Genomic DNA, 17,852 nt, shown 5'->3' on the forward strand with positions numbered 1-17,852 from the left:
CATCAGAAGCTTGGTTCCGTCGGGATCCCACCGGTGTTTTACCGTTCAAGCTCTGTTGCCCAAAAGTGGTGCATGTGGCCTTGTCTTGACAACCTCCACAACGTCAGCCCAGACGTGTGTTGCACCCGCCCTGATTTCAGCAGCTGGAGCTACCAGTATGCACAAGGGTCACGAGTGGCCCTCTCGCAGCCCCATGGCATGATCGTCCCCACGATTTCTCCATCTCTGCGTGGCAAAGACGACTCGACTTCGCTTCCACGAGCCTGGGGAGGATGGGCGCGTGCAAGTCATGAAGTCAGTGCCGCTCCCTTAAAGGAATGACGATCCTGCATCTCCCCAGCTCAATTCTCCTTCTCCTCCTAGCACCTTGTGTATCCTAAGCTGTCGCATTTGTACGGCCGCACAAAATGGGCGATATCAAGTCAGGAGGTGCCGGTGTGGTTCTCGACCACGATGTCCTTGGGGAGAAGGCTGGTCTCTCGCACGATGAGGCCATGCATTTTGGCGCCCTCACCGAGGAGGAGCTTGCCATCGAGAAGAAACTTGTCCGCAAGATCGATTTCCGGATCATGCCCTTGATTGTGCTCGTCTACTTGATGAACTACATTGATCGGTAAGTCATCACATTCGCGGCAGCTATCGAATCTGGGTAGAGCTGATGGGGAGTCCAGGAACAACTATGCCGCCGCTCGGTTGCAGGGTCTCGAGGATGACTTGGGCTTGCATGGTGATCAGTATCAGACTGGTAGGGTTGACTCTCTATCAATATGGCGCCCCTTATCCCTAACAGCTGGCGGCTAGGTCTTTCCATCCTCTTCGTCAGCTACATCTTGGCTCAAGTGCCGTCCAACCTCTTACTCAACCACCTCGGCCGTCCTTCTCTATACCTAGGCTTCTTCGTATGCGCCTGGGGCCTCGTATCGGCGTTGACTTCTCAAGTCAAGAGCTATGGCGGAATTGTCGCCTGTCGTTTTGTGCTTGGTTTGGTCGAGGCTCCCTTCTTCCCAGGTACGGCGACTTTCTGCGAATTCTCGAGCACAAGAAGTGCTAACTGCTGCAGGTGTCCTCTTCTACCTCTCCAGGTGGTACACCAAGAAGGAATTGAACCTCCGAATGTCCATCTTCTATTCCGGTTCCCTCATCAGCGGTGCATTTGGCAACCTTATCGCTGCTGGTATTCTCAGTGGTTTGGCTGGCGAAATGGGCATGTCCGCATGGTGAGTTTTGCCGCTACCCTTTTGCTTTCGATACACCAGACTGACTTTTTCCTTAGGCAATGGCTTTATGTCATTGAAGGTTCCATCACATGTTTCATCGGCCTGGTCATTTGCTTTGTCCTCCCCGACTTCCCCAGCACCTGGAAGCGTCTGCCCGAAGAGATGAAACATGTGGCGAACCGCCGCCTCGCGATCGAAGCCGCCGAAGCCGACGTCGATGAAGAAGGAGGCATGTCGCAGTGGAAGGGCTTCAAACTCGCCATGACCGACTCCAAGACCTACATGCTCGCCATCGCCTACATGTGCATCACCGGGGCCGCCGGGTTCCAAAACTTCTTCCCAACGCTCACCGCCACTTTGGGTTACAACCACATCATCTCGCTCCTCCTCTGCGCACCCCCCTACATGTTCATGGTTTTCTACTCGTTCGCGCACTCGGTCGTCTCGGACCGCATGGAGAACCGCTTCTGGTTCTTCATGTACCCGATCCCGATCACCATCGTCGGCTGGATCATCTTCATGACCACCGACACCTTTGGGCCCCGCTACTTCTCCCTCTTCCTCATGATCTTCGTCTTCGCCATGAACGGCACCTGCTACGCGTGGATCGCCTCGGCCATCCCGCGCCCACCGGCAAAGCGCGCCGCAGCGTACGCCTTTATCAACTCGATCGGCAACTCGGCATCCATCTGGACACCCTATACGTACCGCGACCAGGACAAACCCTACTACCGTCTCGCCCTGGGCATCAACATCGGCCTGCAAGCCGTGGCGGCAATCATGGGCGTCAGCATGCGCATCGTGTTGACGAGACAGAACAAGCGCCTCGAGAGGATGGAGGATGAAGACACGCCCTTGACGGATCGCGATCTGGCGAAACTGAGAAGGACCGCGGAGATTGAGGGCATTGATCTCGCTGCTGCGAGACGGTTGCAGAAGGGCTATAGGTATATGATTTGAGAGGTCTGGATGATTTCTCTGTCTGTCTCTCTCTTTCTCCCTCTCTGCTCCCGTCTACGAGCGTACTTCATGGCGGCTCAAATGGATTGCATCTACGGTACTTGATTGAGTCATTGATTCGACATTGATCCAGTGACTGAACTTGCCCATGTAAGGCGAGGAGGGACAGGCGGGGGATATTCATCATACTTTACCGTGCTGCGGTGAGTGGGTGGGAGAGTGGGTGAATTGAATCGAAATGCAATTGAACTGAACTGAATCGAATTGACCCGCCAAAGATTCCAAGCAAGTAGATAGTGCTCTGGATTGAATAATTATCAGTCGTCCAACAAGCGCAAGAGAGTCTCTCGCTGTCAAGTCTGTCAAGTCCGTTCTGTCCAGGAGCCTTTCCTTTTGAACTCAACCGGAGGGAATGAATAAAATGAATGAATGAATGAATGAATACCCTCAACATAGTAGTAACCCAGCCATTTGAAATGCAATCAGTTGACATGAACCTACCCGCCAAATGCCAAACGCCAAACGTCAAACAGTGACTCGACCAGACCAAACCAAACCATCCATCCATCCATCCATCCAGATTCCGACCAACAGAGGACCCCAGTCGTCAATTGCGGCTACGTGTGACGGGGTCGAGATCGATCTAACACGGTGGTGCGCAGGCGTGTGTGTGTGGCCCACAGCCCCGAGAGAAAGGGAAGGATCATTAAAGGAATGTACGTCAAAAAAGAATCTTCACTACTTGAATGTCTCAATTCTCCTATTTGATTCCCGTACATACCACCTACCACCTACCACCTACATACCATTCCAGCATCGCACCCCGAGTCGCGAGACTCCTTCAGCTATATTCTGTATACACACTTTACATATGTGCGTGGCATTTTTATATTGCTTGCCGTATATATTCAGACACAGACGGAAAAACCTGTCCACCAGCCTCGCTGCTTGGGATAGATAGCACCCAGACACCCTTGAACACACAGTAAGCGGTGGCTGGTCCAAGCACACGCGCCTTCCAAACAAAGCAGAAATATTCTTTTTCCTCGCAAAACGAAACCAGAAAAACAGAGTATAGCCGCCCATAGTCGTATTCCGTCGAGTTCGGAAAGTGGTTCCAACAAAGAAAACGTACAAGTCGTCGAATAACACACTTCAAAAAGAAGATTGTTCAAATTCCCATTCCGGCCATCGCAAAGTTACATTTTCAAATTCCCGTCAAATGAGTTCAGTCGTGAAGAATTCAGGTATTTTTTGGGCTTTCCGAGACTCGGAGTCGAAACATTCGAAAAGCACGATCGCGCAAAGTTTTTTTATACGACAGTAAAGGAGTTAGAGTCTTGGAAAAGACGGTAAATAGTGGTGAGAAATTGTAGAATGGTTTGGAGATCGTGGACAAATAGGTTCTGCGGTTATTGACATTCGATATCAGAACATGCCGCCATCTTGGTGAATGCTGAGAGAGGTAGTACTTCGGTTGGGGAATACAGGCATCGCTGGGCTCCGAAGCCTCTCGTGACCAAACTCAGACATCATGGCTTGGTTCCGGGCGCGAGCAGCCATGCTTCCGCCTTCGCTGCTGATCTTTCGGAGGCGATTCCGTGGACGCGGTGGAGGCTTCTGTTGTACCTGCTGTTGTTGATCGAAATAAGCACGCTGCGAGCCAGAAATTGGCAAACCTCCTCCGCGACCTGGGGAATCAGGCATCGCCGTCATCTGAGACGCCGGCATCCGTGGACTGGGGTATCCGTCAGGTCGATCCGTCATGGTATTTCCACGGCGGCGTGGGTTCATTGACGGAATCGGAGGGCTTGCAATTTGAGTTGGCCTAGGTCCATTTGGCAAGCCGACTAGGGGAACCGAAGAAGTGCTGGAAATGAATGTCGGTTCCGAAATCATACCCTTGGTGACTGATTTCTTGCGGCTTCCTGCTGGGGTAGACCGCCCTTCGACAGGGGTGAAACGTCCTGACGGTGGCTGGCCGGATGGAGATGGTAGCGCAGAAAGCACGCCGGAAGCTGGACCAGAGAGGCCAGGTGACACTCCAGGTGGAGATGTAAAAGGACTGATGGGCGAATGTGGGAAAGGTGGTCGAGGAGATGGTCTTGGTGCTCCCACTTGCATCGGGCCAGATCCAAGTTGAGGAGTTCCACCCATTGTTGGCGTGGCCGCACGGCCATCGTAGAAGCCAGCTGGTCCAGCGCGAGTCGCACTTGGTTGTCGATTTGACATGGCCGACGCAGACCTCTCGAAGGTTCGCGGATCAACAGGGGGAGGACCACGTAGTGGCACTCGGGAGGGATGAGGTCCAGGATAGCCACGTGATCCGTCAGGAGGACCATAAGGACGTTGCTGCTGTTCTCGATGTAATGGTAGGTGAGGCGGACCCGTTCTACCATATTCTCCAGGCGAGTATGGCGGCTCTTCTCTATACCGACCCGTCCGACTTCTCGACCTTTCGGCCGCCTCAGACTCGGCTCGATCCCGTCTTGCTCTCCCAGAGGTTGGCGTCGCAGAGCGTTGGTAGCGTCGCTCGGGATCTTCATTCGAGTTGATGGGATAGGCTCCATGTCCAGGTCCAGGTCCAGGCCGCGAGAACCCAGGAGTTCGTCTGCCACTTGGGGGTTCAAACTCTGCAGGCCTCTGCCTGGGAGTGGGTCGGTTGTCATGCTCGTCGTATCCTTGCTCAAAGTCCCAGTCGCCTCTCGCTCCTACGTTTGGTGATCGTCCCATGGGCTCGGGTTTTTGACTGACTCCTATCCCAAGCATCTTCATAGCTTTGGGTTGAGGCTCGTTGGCCCGAGGCCCGAGAGACGTTTTGCTTGTCTTGTGTCGAAGAGCATGCAACGCCTGTGCAGCGGGATTGTGGCGGTCTTGGCTTCGAGACCGTTTCTCGGCTTCTGCAACTCCCTTAAGACTCCCTTGAATTCTTCTTGCACGCTCAGCCAGCTCATTGCCAAATTCTTTCTGGGTCTCCGTGCTTTCCCCTCGCTGATGATGAGGAAGCGCGTCGTGTGATGGGAATGCCCTATTTGCAGGGTGTTGTAGAGCGCCTGATCCAGGGGCATCATCACCCAGGACTTGTTGAGTCTTGCTCGAGGCTTGGTTCTTATGAGATATTGCCTGGCCGAGAATCTGTTGTGCTTTTTGAGACATAGCAGGTATGGCATCGTCGTGCACCGGTTCCAGAGGACTTCGTACAGTGCGATGGGCGTTATCAAATTCCCAAGGATCACTGTGTGTGCTCTCCGGGGGGTTCGTTGTACGAGCAGTAGAAGCTACGGACGGCTCCCTGTCACGGAGAGACGGGGGATAGTTTCCCGGTTGGGTAGAAGCCACAGAAGGCTCCCTTTCACGTACTGAGCCTCGATAATTGCCGGTGGGCACGGATACACCAGAAGGCTCACGGTCACGAAGGGGGCTTATCGAGAAATTCGACTGATACGGAGGCTGTCCCGGCGAAGGTGGCGGCATAACGGAGGATCTGTCGCTGTCATGCCGCAGGTGAGTCCTAATCAAACCACTCAAGCCCAGTCCCGTGGTAGGCCCAAAAGTAGGGGAATCGCTGGCCTTTGTGTGAGAGGCACGGTGAAGTGAGTCTGAGGTATCCGGAGTATCATGTGTCACGGAAGGAGAAGAGGTATCCGCTGAGACATTCGACTGAGGTCGACCCGGCTTGCCAAAGGCTGAGACATGATCACCAAAGTCAAAAGCTTGTGAGCCGTCCCGGAGGGCTGGATGGACATCTAATGGAGCAAGTCTCGGTGCTGGCTCGTACCTGCCCAACATAGGGCTGTCGGCATCATCTTCATCACTGCCATCAAAGGTGTCGAAGAAGGTTCCCCGGGATGCCGCAGGTTGCTCTCGGAGTGATTTAGGAGGCTGTGACGCCGCCGAAGGGCGATTTGGCTCGGCTGTTGTGGATCTCTGCGTCTGAAGTGTCGAATATTCCTCGTTCTGGCGTCTGATGAGTGCTTCCACTTGGGCTTGGACCTGTGCTGGATTGACAGAGGAAGCAGTTGATTGTGCTCTTGAACGAGAAGTGACCGAAGTACTACCAGAATCTCGGCCGCGATAGGTTTTGAAAGGAGAAGTTGGAATGGTGGGAAGGACGACTCGACCGGGCGCATGCTGCCGCTCCGCAATCCCACCATAGTCTGGACCATCAGATGCAGGTGGTGATATCCTGCCTTCGTGCATTTGTAGTTGTCGCTCCTGGAATTTTGCCTCGTCAAATTGTTGCTGCGGTCTGTTGAACAATCCCATAGCAGTGGCCTTGCCGCGATCGTTGGGCTGAAGACTTTGTTTGTAGATTGATCCATCATCTTCATCATTCGTTGGAGAGGCTGTCTGATATCTACGTGGATGGTTGTTGGAGCTTTTGAGGCCAAAGTCAAGCGACGCCAGTGCCTGTGATTGGAGAGCTGGGGTGGGACTTGCGGCGCGTAGGGTGTTTGCGGAGAACGACGAAGCGCCATGAGCATACTTATCCGCAAGATTGCTGACACTGCTCGACTGAAAGAGTTGACGACTATTCGATGGGGACATAGGGAGGGGAGGTTGGGCGTGATGGTCCATCCCCTGAAATCCTTTTCGAGAGTCGGACGAGAAGTTGCGCTTCAGCAGGTTTTCTTCGCTGCCATATTCAGAGCCCTGCATACGGTTGTTTGAGCTGGCACTCGTGTTGCTCTGCCTAGGATGCGGCGTATCCGAAACGACCGACGTGGCAGCGGTTGAAGTGCGCCGATTTGAAGGCCCAGAGGCCGTAGATGATGTTGTACCCCTGCTCTTGCTGAATCCCGTCGAAGGAGTGTTGATGACGCTGCTGCGATCAGGCTCTTCGGCTCCTGCACTAGCAGGCCTCTCGCGAGATTCCTCGCGCTCCTGTCCCTCCCGAGCCTTGAGGCGCATCTGCTGATACGGGGACAGCACAACATCATTCTGGTAAACATGCCTTCCAGATATCAATGGTGCAGATGTTTCGGTTAAATCTTTCGAGGAGCCTGATCCACTGGCAGTCGGTATCCGGTACATCTTCTGCCGACCACCAAAAAGGTTGTTGCCATCCACGGGCCTCGTCCTCGCCAGCACGGACCCGGCATCGTCGCTGGCATATCCAGCTCCTTCAGAAAAGGAATAGGAACGATCCTCGTCGGAGAATGGTGCCCTAAACGCGGTCTGGATGGATTCTGTCTCGGCAATATCTGTTAAGGGATTGTGGGAGAACAAGTTGAGCCGAGAGGCTCTCTTTGGAAATAAAACACTGTCGTCGCTAGCTTTGCCAACTTTGGTCGTTGGGTCGTCCTGCTCCCGAAGCATGCTGAAGCGAGCGGACAGGCCAGGCATGAGCAGGCTGGTCCGAAAGTCGTTTTTATCTGGAAGCACCGTGGCCAGGTCAATCTCTGGCTTTGGTTCCACCACATTTTTCTGTTTGCGCTTCAAACTGCGGGATAGTTTCGTCGGCAGAGCTGGGTCTGAGGATGCAGCCGGCGGAATGATATAGGTATCATCCTTAGCCTTCGGCTTCTTCTTGAAGACCGCCATATCAGACGTCTAGGAAATTGTCAGATGTAAAAGAATGTATGCGGTGAGTTAACTAGACAATTGTGTCAGCCGAGCGCATTGACCAAGAGGAGTCTGAATACTGAGCTCGTACACAATATAACGAGTGACTCTGCAAAAGGACCGACTATGATCGTTCCATCTAGAATGATAGCAGATAAGAACACCAAGTGAGATGGAGGGACCCCGAGGTGTCAAATGGGAGTATCTCGGGATTGGCGATTGAGCCCGTCAACCGCAAGTCAGTGAGTCCCGTCGAGGGCGTGAGAAGTCGAAGTGAGAGACGGCGGCGTACGGGACTGGAAGACCACGGTGTGGGCGACTCTGAAGGTGGCTTGGACGTCGCTTGATACCCTTCTCTTGGAGTTAAAGCTTCCTCGAGTTATCAAAGGGAGTGGCTGCCTGCCAGGGACGATGTATCTGAGACGGCGATGGCACAGGAGCTGTCCAGGACAATATGTGCAGTGCTAAGGCTGGAAACGAACGTAGTTCTGGGTTTCTCGAAGTGTAAAAAGAGTGGCAGAGGTATGTCGAGACAAGTGAACGTGTTCAACAGTCCATCAGTGTCGGAAGAAGTCGAGGCGAAGAGCGCGTCGCAGTTCAAGAGCCAAAGTCAGCATGAGCAAGACTTTTTGACACCCAGGTCGACCAGGCCAGGTTGAGGAACCAGGGTAGAGGGGGGGAACGAAAGCGCAGGCTGGGCTGCAGTTTGAGGGAGGAGGCGCCTTTTCCGGCAACAGCACCTGCAGGGCAGCAAAGAGCCCCCAGTTTAAGGAATGATGTTGACCCAAGAGGCTGATACGGGTAGCAGGCTGCGTCGTGATCCGATGATTGATACCCTGTACAAGGAAGGGATTGCTGGACCAGCCGAGAAGAACAGCGAGCGTGGCTTCTGAGAAAAGAGCGAAGGCCAAAGGAAAAGAACCCCTTGCCAGCAGTCGAACTGGCAGTGAACACTGAGAAGGCTGAAGGAGAGCCAATGTGGGAAAAAAGAAGGTTCCGAGTGTGCGTGCGTGCGTGATGCTCTCTTTCGGTGGAGCAGGTCCAGGTCAAGGGTCGAAGCAGGGTAAACGCGTGCAGCAGCGGGCAGGTAAGCAGGGTTGACACGCTTAACAAGATTTGACGGAGATTTCAGAGGGCTGAACAGGACTTGGAAGTCGGGCAAGGCAAAGAGAGACCCCTCCAGGATCTGCATATGAGACCGGGCTATGGAGAATCGTATACTCGTTGAACCTAGTACCCGGTGGTGAAGCGTTGGGTCCCACTGCGTTGGCCGTTCTGAAGCAAGCGGAAGATGTGGAAAAAGTGGGCAATTTGAAGCAGGCTAACCAGGTGAAGCGACAAGGCTAGAGCTAATCAAACAATGCGTGTCGAAAGAGAGTTTTCTTTTCTCGCGATCTTGACAGACGCCAAACTCGGACGGCGAGCTGAGAGAAAATAGTCGACATTAATATCGAACCCCCAAAAGGATTCTGGGTGGCGGTGGGTGACACGAGGGTACCAGTACGAGGTACTCGAGTCACGGAATACAGGAGAAGAACGAGTGACGATCACCTGGGCTGGTTACACGGTTGGCAGAGCAATCAAGGAGCAGAGACCGACGATCTCAGGATTGCCCGGTGAGCGTGGACAGCAGGATGTCGCAGATGAAATTGTGGCTGGACACCAAACCAGCGGATGCGGAAGCGGCAGAGAAAGAGTGGGATTGGCAGAGAGAGGCATGACGACGATATCGATACCGAGTGCAGACAGATTCGAAAGGGGAAACGGAGAAAAGAGAGCACACAGCGACACTTGTCTATCTAGCGTGTCGCAGATTGATGTGATGGCCGCCCGATTGGGAGACTAAGGTTCCAGTAGACGCAGGTCGGCACATCCCCCAAGTGCCATCGGCCGTTGTCACTCGTGTCCTCCTCGTCCCTTTGACTTTGGTGGCCATCTCGGGAAGACGCACCGCCAAACGGGAACCTGGGAGGCCCCGGGCGGTTAGCCACATGGTACAGAGAACAGCACGCAAGACGACAGGTTGGGATTTCTTTCACTCGATATCAGGGAACAAAGAAGAGGGAATAGGAGAACTGTAGGAGCAAGCAGGAAAGCAAACATGCAGGTGGCTAGTAGCCCCCCTCGACTCCTTCGGTTGCGTGCCGTCTCCTGAAATCCAGCATGACCTGGTAGGCTGGTACCTATCTCCTCGTCCTTTCCGCAATATCTGCTCCATCATGAGGCAAGGCTTCGGGTTCTTTCTTCGGATCACATAGACTCACGTAATATGGTTGGCTTGTCGGAGTCTTCAAGCACCATTTCCATGGGCGGCTTTGGCGCTGGCGTGACAATTGACGAGGATTGTGCCGATGGCCATTGGGCCATTGGGCCTGGTGGGTGCCTGGGATGGCAGAGTTGGGCTTGGTCCCTGGCTAGTGGGCTTAACGTCCCCTGCTAGCGGGCGCCGTTGTTGCCCCCAACTGTAAGCCACATGGGGGGAACGTTCGGGAGCAACCTTATGGCTGCTTCAGGGCTCAGCGAGACTTGTCCTGAGGCCCAATGAGGAGACAATACATGGGCCTTACCCCTGAGTGCGAGATTGACCGACTCCGCCGACTCTCACCGGCCTGTGCCATGTTTTTCCTCTTCAAACCAATGATGCTGTTTCTCGGGGACTTCTCTTTGACTTTCAAGAAAACCAGTGGCCCGTCTTTTTATATTTGTGTGGTTATTTTGGTCCTCTCAGTGCTTCAGCACCACCAATGGCATCATTGGAAACATCAAAATTCTTCCCTCTGCATACGGGGGAGGTTAAGAGGTCCTTTTTCTGTCTTGTACCGAGTGATCCGTATATAGCATACAATAGATCTGACCTTGAAGTGTCTTTTTCCAATGCCCTTGGAAAACCCCAGTCGTTATCTCCAAATCTCCTTTTGACTTTGAAGCCTGGCTCTCCATGAACACGGTCAGATGTAAACAATCATTTCCCATGGACGCGTTTTCGCGTCTGGGAATCATACCTAGCCCGTTCTCTAGCACTGGGCCGTCTCTCCACCGTCATGTTGGATGGGTGAGTCTAGTGCGTCTGGATTTTCTTCTAAAGTCCCGCTTCCAGCTTCTGGCCTGACGCCGCCTAATCTGCCGGCAAATTACTGCACGACGTCATAACCATGGCCATCTCACCTTCCACAACTTGAATAATGGAAGCGTCCATTCACGCTCGCAGCTAAGTACAAGGTACATATGCCTTCTACGAGTAGCAGCACCTCGGAGCCGCAACCTGGAATCCCTATCGCAATGATTTGTTAAATCTCAAGGCCGCTTAGTAGTAGCGATGACACGCAGAGTCCACCGCCGTCGCATTCGCCTGTTGTCCCACTTATACACAGGTAATTTCGTGCCTCTGCCACATGGTTCAAGCGATTCGACGCCTGGGATATCGTACCTTGTGCCTTTTGTACTGATTCGTTCTTCTTCGGCTGGCACCTTCATCGTCCCTGCGGGGAAAATTTGCCTCTGCTGGTTGCGACATGGAACCTCGGGTGGCCGCTCCGGCATGTCCAAGAATGTCTGCTTTTGTGAATACTAAAGAGCCTTGTAGAAGGAATGCACCAGAAGAACTATCCAATTTCCCAGCAGACGGTCTTCCCCGCCTGCTGATGGCCTCATCTCAGATCTATTGTAATGTCTTCCTGCACAGACAAAGGGTCGGACTCTTCCCGGCCAGTCTTCTGTGAGTACGTATTACTCGGTACATCCTACCGAGTATAGTGCCAGGCACTCCACACTCCGCACGGGTACACATACTGGGTGATTTGCACCTTGAAGTTGTCAGATGAAAGAATACATAGGTACTCACATAGGGTTTTTTTGAGAATGTCATTGGGGAAGCATTTCAGTGGCATATCTGATGGACTGCTCGCCGGATCCATGGGGAGCACTTCGTGGCACCGAACTAGTTGTGAACAACGTCATCGCCATGGTGAATGCCGGTTCTCTTGCGCAGTCTTTCTAGAGACTACCTTTATCTTGAGCCTTTAGAGCAGGCACGATGCCATTTTCTTCCCTTTGTTGGTAGGAGCACAAGGACATCGAGTCGATGGCACAGTGCACGAGACAAGCGACAGAGGTTCTGTGGTCAAGTAGGTAAAGTGTACGAGGTACCTGTTCACTGCCACCGGTGTGGACATGTTCTGCTGTTCAAGCTGCTGTCGGATGTCCGGCGATATAGATAATCCGCTTCCGATGGTCTTGGCCAGAAAGTGCGGAGTTGATGCACCCCAACAAGGAAAAGTGGTCGCTAAAATCCCAAAGTTCGCCAGTGGCTGCCCCTCCGAGGCTTTTCATTTTGGAAAGACAGCCGACATCATTACTCTTCTTCACTGTCACTCTTGCAGCTGCGCAAATCCCTCGTTCTCTCCAGCAGTCATTGCTGTGCCCTTCTTGCTCGGTCTCCCAGTGCCTTCTACTTCACTCTGTTCGCTCAGTCAATCTCCATGGTCGCATCTTGGGGGTCGTCACTTGGACCGTTGCTTCTCAGTCAAGATGGCCTCTAATTCGGCAACTAACAAACCGTCCAGGAAGCCACACGCTCGCATAGTACAGCCGGCGTTGCCTTTGATCCCGGGCTTGAAACGCCAGAAGCCAAAGCCGATCACGTTGGAGCGCGAGCCCGAGAAGGTAGACCTAGGACAAGACCCCCAGTCTTCTGCCGATGACGAAAAGTTTCCGAGAGACACAGAGTCTGGAGTAGACGTGGCCGATTCCGCTGCATCTCGAGACGGGGACTCTGGGGAGAAAGTAACGCCTCCGTCCATAGGTCGGCGAATTCCCACAGGCTTTATGCGATCTCCACTGACTCGTTATCCCAGGCTCAGAACCTGTGACTCCTCAGCCCTCTCACTCTACTGCGCCGGAGGAAATCGCAACAGAAGCACATAATGATAATGAGGACAATGGAAAAGAGGTGGAAGCTGGCGACAGTGATGTACAGGCTAGACATGATGTCAGTGAAGTGACCGAGACGACAAATCTTGAAATTACAGAACCCACCAACGAACTGCCAGCTACTGAAACTGATTATGGACATGAAGCCATCACCGGGGTGAATGGCAGATTGCTTGAATCTCTCCAGAGCCCAGCTGAGGAGGGTGGAAAAGTTCAACCGGATCCCGATATGCCAGGATTAGTCTTCGCAGACAAAACTGAACCCATCCCCACGTCCAGCTATGCGAATGGGATCGATTCATCAGAATCGGCTCTAGATGAGAGCGGGGTCTTTGCGTCGCAGTCAGAAGATACCAATTCTGGTTATCAAGATGCGCAACCACCTGTTACATTCAAAGATGGATTCCGCGATCCGGCAGTTAATGGCTACCATCAGCCATCCATCACACCCTATGCCGTGCCTGTGGTTGCACCAAGGTCATTCAACACTCTCCCTTCACTTCAGGAACATCTGCTTCTTCTCAATTCGACAAAAGAAGGTGTTGATATTCTCCTCCAAGTGAACCCAACCAATGCACAACCCTTTGTCAGTTACAGTCACTCTGTCATTCTCTTCCGCAGCTTGCGCTTGCGGAGATTGGTGACTCGCCAACAGCAGGCTAACAACAATTACCCTGGCAATGTCATCAGCTTGTATCCTGCTCGTCCAATCATGGCTCACGCCTTTGAAGCAGCATTGCGCTTCCTCTACTCAGACACAGTCTTGGGGAAGGAGTTTTTTGTCCAGCCACATCCCGGAGCCGACTTTCAGGCGGTGAGAGTGCATAATCTTGAGTATATCCTGTCTTACTGGGTATCTGGGATAGAACTTGGTCTTGAACCAGTCTCCATATGCGCAGAGAGGCTTCTAGGCAGTTATCTTGACTGGGATGTCTTGGAGCTCGCCTACAGAGCTGCCGTGGAGCTTGCCAACTCACCCATGTCATCACATGGAAAGAACATGATTGGATCAGACTATCTCATCGCCAGTAGCTCCATCATCAAGCTCATTCTTCAATTCCTGGCCACCCACATTGACATTAAGAACTTCAAACTCGACAGCAACTCCACTGCCAGCACCATCATCCCATCTCGCCTGCCTCAATTTGACGATGGCCGCCCAAAACACAATCCAGCGCTGGCATCCATGGTGTTTGGCTCTATGCCTTCGTCGGCAGATATGTCACCATCGTCTCCGCAATCCGAGATACTACCCCCCGTTTCGACTTTCAAAGACACGGTCGCCTCCAACATCCTTTTGAATGTGGACTTTGAGAATCTCAATATCTTCAACAATTTCGTCCAAGCACCCACGATTCGAGACGCTGCCACCACGAAACTCATGGTTGATGTTGTCAACGAACGCGAAGCCCGTCGTCAAAAGATGTACACGTCCCGCATTCCGAACAAAGACCGCATGGCGAACTCTGCCGCTTGGGAAGCCGTGGGATTGAAGGAGTCGATCACCGAAGGGAATGTGCTGACTCGAGAACGTGTCGGTTTCTTGATTTCTTCCAAATAAGGAGGAGAAAGATGTGAGACGTGCGCGCAAATAATGAAACTTGCATGGACATGGCTATGACAGCGTTACAGCAGGCGGGATTCTTTCATGTTTGTGTATGTGCGTGGTTTTTTCTTTCAGCATAGCACAGGGGATCTTCAAAATGGCGGGCCTTGGATGGGCATAATGGGCTGGTTAGAAGATATGTACGGCACAGCAGTGTCTTTCGAGATGGGGCTTGGACTGGGCGTGCCTTGGATGACATCACAGGAAAAAGCGAAAGGAAAAGAAATGTGAGCTGTTGGTCAGTGTGAATATGGGTGTGATTTTGCGTCGATGGTTAATACTCTTTCACGCTACTTGTCGGGCTGCGGGGAATTGCTTCAGCAAGTGCTAGTGAGAGCTCACAAGTGTTGGGATGGAACATTGATTGGCACGCAATAGCATGCAGCTGCGTGATGAAGCAGACAGAACCTCGAATACATAACGATTTGTCACTTGTACGTGATTTAGTCTCTGACCCGCGGTGAGCAACGAAATACCAGCCGAGAAGATCGGTGATGTACAACAGGGTAGGTCGTTCATGACTACAGCGATCAGCACCAGTGGAAGCGAACCTGGGATTACTGGCTATGAGGTGGACGGACAGACGGGACAAAACATGACTGTTTCGTTCATTAACATTCCCCAAAAAAGGCTGCTAATTTGAACGGTCAGGGGCGAGAGCCGGACCCTGATGGCATGCCGGAGACGATGTCCATGGCGTCTTGGTCGGCGTGCATATCCTCGTCGTAAGGAATGTGGTTGGGAGCGCCGTCTCCCTCTCTCCGTGCTCCCTTCCCATTTCGGCTTCTGCTCCCGATTCCAACAAGATCGTCCTCGTCTCCCTCTCCTCTTGTGCCGTCCCCGAAGCCCGGGGTCCGACGGGGGCCTCCTCGCGAGTTGCTTTGCTGCCCATGATTCTGACCTCGTATGTGGGCGACGCCTCGATTGTGTGGCAGCAACGGTGCAAATGTGTTCTTCTCCCTCAGTCGATCGATCCAGGGCTTCACAATGGCCCACGCCAACAGGCCCGCTGTGGCGAAGATGAATATTACGACGACGGTCTCGTCTTTGAGGGAATCCCGCTCTGCGTTGAACCGGGGTTTTCTGGTTAGTTTGGGTTGGGGGGGATGAATTGCGTTGTATATCACGAGTTGGGGAGGGGGGGAGACGCACGGAAACAGGTGGTGAAAACATCTTCGTCCCGCGCATTCTTGCAGATCGGCAGGTTATAGTCGAGACAAAAGGCCCGCGTGCAGTCGGCGCAGGTGAGTTTGTGGTGTGGGCGTGAGGGCGGCGCGGGTTGTTCGTCGGTGGAATCGGCGGCCAGTGCGTGAGGAGATCTGAGCGCTAGGTTATGCACTGCGGAGGCGCTCGTGGAAGAAGGGGGTGGGTTCAATGCAATGATCGTGCTGTTGGTGAAGCAGATGCATTTGCAGAAGGACGTTGCCGTGGATTTCGCGCCGAGGGCTGGGTCAACCAGGATGAGAGAGAGACTGATAATGGAGAGAAGGAAGTTGAAGAGGTTCATGGTTGAGGAAGCCCAGGAGGTCGCAAAACATTGTTTCGTCGTTTGGGGCACACCTTGAAGGTGGATGTCGAGGACGATGATGTGTCGTTTCGAGATTGCATCTTATGCCTACTATGATCAAACGTACATTTAGTGCGGAGCAAGAGACCCTGTTCCCGTACTTATCCACGTGTGTCGATATCGAACCGAGGCACGTCGATTGAACCACCTCACCGGCGTCAATCGCATCATCATCCCTTACCTTGATTCTTCGCTCTCGTTAGCGGTTAATTGTAAGACTGCCCCGTATCCCATCACTTCACGGGTCGGGAAAAGGCCCAGAGGCGTGGAAAGTCGGCGCTAAAGCGTCCCGAAGCTCTGTTCGCCACGACTACGACGCAGTTGTCACGTCAGCCTTGAACAACACCTGCAGACACAAAAGGACTGATAAGACAGTACAAAATGGCGACCGATCAACTTCCAATTCGCCTTATGGTGAACGAGCGAGAGTATGAGGTGCTACGCAGATTCCTGTCGAGACAGTCAGCGAGAGCACAGGGCATCCGAAAGAGCGAAATTCAGGAGGACGGCTCCAGATCAGTCGCTTTCCACGACAACCATAGAGCTGCTGCTTTCCGTTCTGCATCGCGAGTGTTTCTGGTCACCTTTGGCTCTCTTAAACTGCTTGCGGCGATCTTAGACCGTCTTGCAGCACGCAGATCTCCGACCGCGACTGGCTCGAGGAAACCCATTGTGGCATCGCACTCGAGGATGGCTCTGTCACTGTCATCACTCCTGTTCTTTCACGCAACACTCTATCGCATCTTCGCCAGGCTGAGACTCCAGCTGCTTCATGAGAAGGTGCGGGATATTCGAGAGCGGTATCCACGCATCTACGCGACACTCACCTCCCGCATTGCGCCGGCTCTTGGAGCCAGTCTCTCGGGGTTTGCTCTGGGCATTTGTCCCGCAGATCAGCTCCGGATTACGCTTGCAATCTATGTGGGCTGTCGAGCCCTCGAATTGGGATATGCCGCCATTGAGCACACGGCGTTGGTCAAGAACAAGCCGTCGTGGCTGGGGAGTTGGGTGCTGTTTGCTCTGGCACAGGGCCAATTGTTGCACGCGTTTGTGTTCGACCGCGACTGCTTCCCTGAGGCATACGGGTCATTCATCCTTGGATACACTCCCGAGTATATTCAGCGTCGACCGGCGAGTCTCTCACCAAAGGTCGTATGGCCGACCCCCAATAACATTGTGGACGCTCTTGCACAAATGGCACAGTTAAGATGGCCTAACTTTGTCTCGCCAATCCTGCATCCCAATGAAGCGCAGACACTGCCGGCAGGGATCGATCCCGTCATTTCGCCCATCACGTCTCGGGCACACCCAGGCATCCAGCATCTGTCCTGTGCACTCATACACCCTTCGGACCCGTCATGCTTCATGGCATATATACGACACATGTTGATTTCATTCCCGCAATTGGCGAAGTTCTTTACCAAATACTACGGGGCGCTGGCTTTGCTGCGGCTAAGGAAGATTATCAAAGCACCACTGGCGTCCCTCAACGGGCTGTCCGAAGCTGTGTTGAGGTCTACAATAGCCGTGTCTGGGTCGATTGGTGTAGCTTGGGGAAGTATTTGTTTGTTCCAGGCTATCTTACCTCGCTCGTTTCTACCCAAATTTCGATTCTTCCTAGGCGGGTTTTTGGGCGGGATGTTCCAGGTGTTCGACCAAACGACCGCTGGCCATGCCAATTCCTTGTATGCGGCGCGAACGAGTGTTGATTCTCTTTGGAAAGTGGGCGTCAAACGTCGGTGGTGGAGAGGCATCCGAGGAGGCGACGTGTGTGTTTTTGTGGCTGCCTTGGCTCTCATCAATGTCGTATATGATCTGGGCAAGGAGACGGCGGCGGGGCAAGACCGGGCAATGATGTTGATCAAGGTGCTCAGGGGAGAGGCAGAGCTGGGATTACAAAGGAAAAAGGAGGCCACGATGACGGAGGGAGGAGGCAATGATGAAATAGCGTCCAAGTAACCGGGAACATGACAAGGCTGGGATAGTTTGACAAGGCTCTCAGGTACCT

At 53.2% G+C, this 17,852-nt stretch overlaps 5 protein-coding genes across 5 annotated transcripts; 3 read left to right on the forward strand and 2 right to left on the reverse strand.

Annotated features, from left to right (window-relative positions):
• Positions 1-407: 407 nt before the first annotated feature.
• Positions 408-2,177, forward strand: Z520_03394 (uncharacterized protein; the record flags this gene model as incomplete). The annotated part of the gene is made up of 5 exons (XM_016773905.1): positions 408-613; positions 672-745; positions 802-1,008; positions 1,061-1,217; positions 1,274-2,177. 5 exons carry the CDS (start codon positions 408-410, stop codon positions 2,175-2,177), a joined length of 1,548 nt encoding a protein of 515 aa, XP_016634851.1.
• A 1,428-nt stretch (positions 2,178-3,605) lies between these two features.
• On the reverse strand, positions 3,606-7,721 carry Z520_03395 (uncharacterized protein; the record flags this gene model as incomplete). Its single annotated transcript, XM_016773906.1, has 1 exon — positions 3,606-7,721. One exon carries the CDS (start codon positions 7,719-7,721, stop codon positions 3,606-3,608), a length of 4,116 nt encoding a protein of 1,371 aa, XP_016634852.1.
• A 4,548-nt stretch (positions 7,722-12,269) lies between these two features.
• Z520_03396 (uncharacterized protein) lies at positions 12,270-14,232 on the forward strand (the record flags this gene model as incomplete). The annotated part of the gene is made up of 2 exons (XM_016773907.1): positions 12,270-12,543; positions 12,596-14,232. 2 exons carry the CDS (start codon positions 12,270-12,272, stop codon positions 14,230-14,232), a joined length of 1,911 nt encoding a protein of 636 aa, XP_016634853.1.
• A 692-nt stretch (positions 14,233-14,924) lies between these two features.
• Positions 14,925-15,784, reverse strand: Z520_03397 (uncharacterized protein; the record flags this gene model as incomplete). The annotated part of the gene is made up of 2 exons (XM_016773908.1): positions 14,925-15,340; positions 15,430-15,784. 2 exons carry the CDS (start codon positions 15,782-15,784, stop codon positions 14,925-14,927), a joined length of 771 nt encoding a protein of 256 aa, XP_016634854.1.
• A 441-nt stretch (positions 15,785-16,225) lies between these two features.
• Positions 16,226-17,803, forward strand: Z520_03398 (uncharacterized protein; the record flags this gene model as incomplete). Its single annotated transcript, XM_016773909.1, has 1 exon — positions 16,226-17,803. The coding sequence occupies one exon, from the start codon at positions 16,226-16,228 to the stop codon at positions 17,801-17,803; it is 1,578 nt and encodes a 525-aa protein (XP_016634855.1).
• Between the last annotated feature and the right edge of the window lie 49 nt (positions 17,804-17,852).

The sequence above is a fragment of the Fonsecaea multimorphosa genome, assembly GCF_000836435.1.
Source record: "Fonsecaea multimorphosa CBS 102226 unplaced genomic scaffold supercont1.5, whole genome shotgun sequence".
NCBI classification, from domain to species: domain Eukaryota; kingdom Fungi; phylum Ascomycota; class Eurotiomycetes; order Chaetothyriales; family Herpotrichiellaceae; genus Fonsecaea; species Fonsecaea multimorphosa.